We start from the raw sequence: 7,500 nt of genomic DNA, 5'->3' as shown, positions 1-7,500 counted from the left end.
TGTGTGTGGTTGTGTGTGTGGTTGTGTGTGGGGTTGTGTGTGGGGTTGTGTGTGTGGTTGTGTGTGTGGTTGTGTGTGTGGTTGTGTGTGGGGTTGTGTATGTTGTAGTGTTGTAGATAACAAGTAAAATGCTGATGACACACTGACCTGACTGAGGCCGGATATCTCTCCTTTCTCCAGCGGCTGGCTGATGGACGGTGTGATGACCGTGGAGTCCTCCACCGGGCAACCTCGCAGGAAGTGCTTCCCTGCCTCGAAGATGTCCACCTCGATCATCTTTCCTTTAAACGCCGGCTTTTTGGGAACCAGAACCTGCAGAAGGAGAAGATTAAATCATCATCCATCACCCACCAATAAACATCTCTAGACTTTATGGCCCTCTATCCATCCATCCATCCATCCATCCACCCACCACAAATCCATCCATCCATCCATCCACCCACCACAAATCCATCCATTCATCCATCCATCCATCCATCCACCACAAATCCATCCATCCATCCATTCATCCATCCATCCATCCATCCATCCACCCAAAATCCATCCATCCATCCATCCATCCACCACAAATCCATCCATTCATCCATCCATCCATCCATCCACCACAAATCCATCCATCCATCCATTCATCCATCCATCCATCCACCCAAAATCCATCCATCCATCCACCCACCACAAATCCATCCATTCATCCATCCATCCATCCATCCACCACAAATCCATCCATCCATTCATCCATCCATCCATCCATCCATCCACCCAAAATCCATCCATCCATCCATCCACCACAAATCCATCCATCCAAAATCCATCCACTTATCTATCCATCCATCCATCCATCCAACCTAAAAATTCATCCAACCAACCTATCCATCTATCCACCCACCAATTCAACCACCCCAAATCCATCCACCCATTCATCCATCAATATATCCCACCCACCCATCTACCCAACCCACCCATTCATCCATCCTATGCACCTACCAATCCTTCCATCCCTCCTGTCCATCCATTCCCCCCACCAAAATCCATCCATTGCACGCATCTAGCCAACCTAAAAATTCGTCCAACCAACCTATCCATCTATCCACCCACCCATCTATTGTAACAAATGTCCAAATGATCCAACACATACACACACACACACAGAGATGAGATAACACCCACTGGTGTGTGTGTAGCAGTGTTAAATTCATTGCTCTCAGTGTAACTAAGGGGAAAAACTCTGAGAGCCTCAGTGAGTCTTTATCTATTCAGAGCTCCAGGCTGCACATATTCTTGCACATCTTCAGCGCGTCCAGCAGAACTAAAGCGTTATTGATCTCCACACGCCCAGAGTGATACGAGCCCAGCTCAATCGATACTGCTCAATACGAGCAGGACAGCCTTCTTCAAAACCCGCTACACTCGCCTCTTTATCTGCTCTACATCCACCTTCTACACTCGCAACCACAAAAACATGCATTACGCCACGCAGTAAACACTTTACTGCACGCTTTTAAGCTCAAACGCTGCTGATCTGAAGGAATTCAGCTCTTATTCAGGAGGCTTCTGAATGGAGGCAAGAAAGCTTTTAATAAACTGCCACAAAGATACAGGGAGAATGAAGTGTCTGGGTACACAAAAAAGCACAGTTGTGTGTTTGTGTGTGTTTGTGTGTGTGTGTGTGTGTGTGTGTGTGAGACATTAATATACATCTGAATCATCTACAAACATCTCTGTCCTGCAGACGTATCAGAAAACCTTTATCTCTGTTACAAAGCAACGACACTGGAGACTCCTTCCCTAAACCCTCATATATTTAGTGAAATTGGTTTAGTGTCAGCCGTTGTAACAATAACATTAGGATGAATATAAAATCCTGCGATTATCGCAACTGCACCACTGTAGAAAACTAATCAACACCTTCTGACCAATCAGGTGTAAGACTTCAGCAGCTCTGCGACGTAATCGGGTACAGACATGATACCGTTACCATGGAAACATTAAAATACCATACAGGAGGTGTCTTAAAGGTCATGAAGACTGGGCCTCTAGTGGTTATAGGTAGGTGAAGTTTAACAACATGTATATATATTTTTTACACCTTGACTCCGCCCACAATTCCGACCTATGTAAACAAGTGAGAGTTAGAAAAAAAAAATTAAAATATCATCTATTGCACCTTTAAGAACAGTTCCTCATTCTAAGCTAATCTGGAGGCACATGATGGAGGACTGGTTCCGTTCTGGTCCGATTCCACACAACCCAGTGTTCCAGACTTTAACCAGTCACGTGACCACTCCATTCAGCACAGACGGATTGTTTCTCGGGATAAAGAGAGGGATGAAGGGAAGACCGCGCGGCTCGGCGGGTCACCGAGGTCACACCATCGATCGCTCCATTATAGGAGCTAACAAAAGCCCATCTCCAAAGCCATCGATTGGAGTGAAGGCGTTTAATCTGAGACGCCAACCGTCACGTTTGCTTTGTCATTTGTTTTCTTCTTTTTTCTTCCTCCTCTCCCTCTCTTCTCAGACGTGATAACACGATCCAGACGGAGGTCTGCTCTCTAGGGCTTCGGGGACGTGACTGACCATGAAGATGATGGAGAAGGGGTTCTCAGGGGCAGGAAATTCTTTTTTAACCTCTGCAGAAGCCACAATAGCAGACGTGCTGCTTCACGTGAGGTTTATAAAACCTCAGACTTCCTGTCTGTGTGAATTTCCATGGGTGATATGATTCAGACAGAATGAGGCAGAATCCAGTTCTGGTTCCTTACATGTGGTTCTGCCGGGTTCCTCTGGGCTTTATGAGGCGTTCTCCAGAGCAGAACCTCGGTGAGGTGACGTAATGCTTTATAGAATAAAGAGAGACTGGTGAAGGAGAGACTGTAGATCTGAGAGTGACCACAGGAACTGACTCACTTCACAGACCCTCATTAACACAAAGTAACCAGAAACAGATAAAAATTATAATGTTTCACTGATTACTCAATAAAACTGTTAGTGTCTGTGTACGAGCAATACAACTGTGGAGGACGAGCTGATAGAGGAAAATAATCACCTACACACTCAGTGACACTGTTTCACAACCCACACACACACACACACACACACACACACACAGGTTGGAGCTCAGGTCTGTTTCCTTTTGGATCAAACACACTGAGTGTAAAATACAGCTTTAGCTTCTGCTTCATTACAGCACTAATGTGACCCACGTCATCACTGCCAGGTGTGTGTGTGTGTGTGTGTGTGTGTGATAGGTTTTTAATCAAACACTTAGATTTACTGAAAATAAATGACATCTAAAGCCACAAAATGTTCAAACGCTCAGTTAGCCTTGAGCCACATTCTCTCTATTATTTACAAAAAAAAAGAAAGAAAGAAGAAGAGAGAGGAATAAAAGGCGCTGCCCTGCCGCACATGGCTTCAAACACTGCCTCGAAAAAACTCCCTTTCAGACATCTTCAAATACACCCATTTAGCTGTGTGTTAGCAGTCGCGTTTGAAGTTTGAAGTGGTGTTTAAAAGGAAGCCATCAGCCATGCCTTCCTGCTCGCGCGTCCCCGGGCTACGTGCTCGCGTACAGCCGCTCTCGCGCTAGCAGTTAAAAGAAAGATGATTTAACACACGATTCTAATGTACACACGCTTACACACACCCTACAGCAGTGTGTGTGGGGGGATCAGACAGGTGTGTGTGTGTGTGTGTGTGTTCAGTTCAGAGTGACTCTCTGGTGTTTTTCTGAATAAAGTGTTAACATCAGTGGTGTAAAGTTTAGAGTTCTGACCTCGTGACTCTTTCTTTTCCTTCAAGTGTTAATGCACCGCTATCACTAACACCTTCACCACATTTAAACCAGAACAGATTTATCTCTGAAAGCGGAGACTCCTTACTAAATGTTTTAGAATCCTCTATATGCAAATGAGCTGTAACCATAGAAACGATAACTTATCGATAGATAGATAAATAGATAGACAGACAGACAGACAAATAGTTAGACAGACATACAGACAAAGAGATAAATAGACAGACAGACAGATAGATAGAGCCTGTGTATAATGGAATATTATTACTAACACTTCTGTCCAGTCAGAGCCCAGCCCTGTGGTGTAACTGAACAGAATAGAATTATTATAGAAATATAGTTTTTCTGGTGCTTTATATAACCTCCAGAGGCTTTATCCTGTTTCTGCTGGACTGTAATGGATGGTGTAATGTCTGTAATGGTGTTTTATTGGATTTATGGATCAGATGTTATTGATCTACGCATCATGGTCCCACTGGGTTTAGGAAGAACTGAATGGTATCCGCAGAATTCAATGGAATCCTTCAGGAATTTGATGGAAGCCATTATTCCAGAAACTGGGAAAAGATTCTTACCTGCTCGTAGAATTTGTTGTGTGCGACGTAGTACTGGGCGTCGAAGGACTCCTCGGTGACCAACACACTCTGCCGCTCTCCCACCTACAGAGACAGGGACGCTGGTGAGATAACACAAACTTCCCAGATTCAGGAAAATAGAACTAAACTGAATAATTAAATCCATCACATATCGTCTGGAAGGTTTAGAAACTGAATTAACTCTAATGAACACTTCACTGAGATCCAGGATACAGCACCTCTGTGTGAGTTAAAACACTGCGGAAAACCATACGGGAAAATGCTTTAGATCCAGCAGCAGAGAGAAGGAGAAAAAAAAAAGAACAAAAACAGAAGAAAGCTAAACCAGTCCCATGATCCAGTTTGGCTCTTTAGATTATTAGGAAAAAATGAAGAACAGGGGGACTTTCAGGAAATGGGAATACTAGGAATATTGGTAAAACGTAAAAAGCAAGAACATGAGGAATGCAGGGAGTATGTGAGAAATGAGGAATGTGAGGAAAATGGGAATACTGGGTACATGGAAAATGGGACAATGTGGGAAAATATAGGAAATTCTGGGAATATAGAAAGAATATGGAGACTAGGAAAATGTGGAATATTGGGAATGTGGAATAATCAAAGATATGCAAACAAGGGGAAATAGGATTTTTTGGGAATATGGGGAAAGAACAATGGGACTGTTGTAAAAAAAATACATGGGGAAATTGAAGGAAAAATGAAGGAAATTTGGGGAATATTGAGACTAGGAGGTAGGGGATTGGGGAAATACTGGGATTATGGAAAAATAATACAAGAAAAGAGGAGGGATGGGAAACACTGAATGTGAGAAAATAAGAATTGGGGAATACTGGGAATATTGGGATTAAGTGGAATATAGGAAAATATGAACATATGAAAAATAAATCTGGGAAATATGTGGAAAAGATTATTTATTCATTTATTTATTGTTCTTTATAGGCATTTACCTATAAAAACATTTCTTTTGATTATCCCTGATCCGCTGGACATGCGGGTCACCTCACGCTAGCTCTGTCGATGCTAGGATAAACCTAGCGCCTCTACGCTAACCCTCAGCTCCTGAATGTGTTTCTGTGGATGAATTAAACCCAGCTCCATTCTGTCCAGTTACACTGAACACAGCTGACCTGTTTACGGCCGGCGTGATCCATCTGACCACGTCTGAGCTACTGCCCGAGGGGTATTAAAGCACACAGATGAGGTTTACTAGAGGGGGGGAAAGTGGCAATCAGAGAGAGAGAGAGAGAGAGAGAGAGAGAGACAGGGAGGGAGAGAGAGAGACAGGGAGAGAAAGAGAGAGAGAGAGACAGGGAGAGAAAGAGAGAGAGAGAGACAGGGAGAGAAAGAGAGAGAGAAAGAGAGAGAGAGAGAGAGAGAGAGAGAGAGAGAGAGACAGAGAGACGGGGAGAGAAAGAGAGAGAGAGAGACAGGGAGGGAGAGAGAGACAGGGAGAGAAAGAGAGAGAGAGAGACAGGGAGAGAAAGAGAGAGAGAGAGAGAGAGAGAGAGAGAGAGAAACAGAGAGACGGGGAGAGAAAGAGAGAGAGAGAGAGAGAGAGAGAGCGAGAAACAGAGAGACGGGGAGCGAAAGAGAGAGAGAGAGAGAGAGACAGGGAGGGAGAGAGAGACAGGGAGAGAAAGAGAGAGAGAGAGAGAGTCTCAGATCATTAAGATGTGTTGATGGGAGGAACATGTCCAGACTGACACGCCACTCTGATTATTTGTATTTGTGATGAAGGGATCAAAAGTTAAAGAAAGAAAGAAAGAAAGAAAGAAAGAAAGAAAGAAAGAAAGAAGCTAACAGGAATTGAAAGCATCGGCGTTCTGTAAACCTCGGAGTGTTTCTCATGCAATCAAAACATTATGTCCTCACTGACGAGCCAATTAACAGCGCCAGTTACACACACGGCAAAACGGGTTGGCATGGCAACGGAATTTGGTATTGTTAGTGGTCCATTAGTTTTCAGCTGTGTGTGTGTGTGTGTGAGTGTGAGTGTGTGTGAGTGTGTGTGTGTGTGTGTGCGTGTGTGTGATTGTGTGAGTGTGTGTGTGTGTGAGTCAGTGCTTTACTGTGCCACAAATGCAAATCTGTTGTGCCATGAAAAAGAAAATACAGTACAAATCCACTGAAGATGTGATTACTGAATCATTTCAGGGTGAAACCGGACACAGGGAAAAACATTCCATCTTCATGTCATGGATCTTTTTTTTTTTTTTAAATAAAAAGAACGTCCAACAATCCTGATCTGGAGATCCAGATCCAGCTGGAAAGCACATGGAACAAACAGGAAGGAAAATCTGTAGGTGAATATTCCACTGAGTATATGGGAATATGGAGAACTGGGACAGTGTCATGGATATTAGGGAGAAGGACAGGATTGGGAAAACAGGGAACACCGAGAAGGATGGTAAAGAACACAGGAAGAAAGAGAAGTGAGGAATGTGGGCAAAACGAATGAGGAATTTTACCAATGTCATAAATAAGAAACAGAGAAGATGATACTGGAAATATGTCAGAAAATAGGATATACACACAAGATATTGGGAATGTAGGAAAAATAAAGCTCATGGGCAATGAAGAACACACCAGATGTTGGGAATATGGGGAAAATGAGGAATATTACATATGAAGGAAAATGTTAGGAATATGGGAATATTAGGAATATTTCATGTTTTAGGAATACAGGAAAACTGTAAATTAAGGAGAATAGGAGTAAATTGGAGGATGTGTGGGATTCAGAAGATGAGCATTGGGAATTATTGTGGGATACTGGGAATACTGGAAAATTGAAGATTATTTGAAATAACAAGAAAATGAGGAATAAATGAGATATTTATGAAGAGTAAAGAGAATAAGAGGAAAATGAGAAACAGTTGGGAATTGGGAATATTGGAAAATTGAAGATGATCAGGAATAAGAGGGAAACAGGGAATACACTGGGTGTTTGGAACGTGGAAAACATTAAATATAGGACATGACACTAGGGACATGTGAAAAATGAAAATTGTTGGGAATAACGGGGAAATCAATGGAATTTTGGGAATACTGGGAAAATGAACAGGAAAAAATGAAGAATATGGAATATGGGGTGTATTTGGAATGTTGGAAAGAG

The 7,500-nt window shown here is 42.8% G+C and overlaps 1 protein-coding gene across 2 annotated transcripts in view; it reads right to left on the bottom strand.

Moving 5' to 3' along the window:
* cdkal1 (CDK5 regulatory subunit associated protein 1-like 1) overlaps window positions 1-7,500 on the bottom strand; it is a 240,396-nt gene that overhangs the window by 9,400 nt on the left and 223,496 nt on the right. For both annotated transcript variants that reach the window (XM_058389915.1, XM_058389925.1), the window contains 2 exons: window positions 4,368-4,451; window positions 148-312 (listed from right to left, as the gene is read on the bottom strand). In XM_058389915.1, coding sequence (XP_058245898.1) covers window positions 148-312; window positions 4,368-4,451 — 249 coding nt within the window. The remainder of the gene's footprint in view (window positions 1-147; window positions 313-4,367; window positions 4,452-7,500) is intronic.

This window comes from Hemibagrus wyckioides, linkage group LG01, assembly GCF_019097595.1.
Source record: "Hemibagrus wyckioides isolate EC202008001 linkage group LG01, SWU_Hwy_1.0, whole genome shotgun sequence".
Classification (NCBI taxonomy): Eukaryota; Metazoa; Chordata; class Actinopteri; order Siluriformes; family Bagridae; genus Hemibagrus; species Hemibagrus wyckioides.
This window is presented reverse-complemented; position numbering and strand designations above follow the sequence as displayed.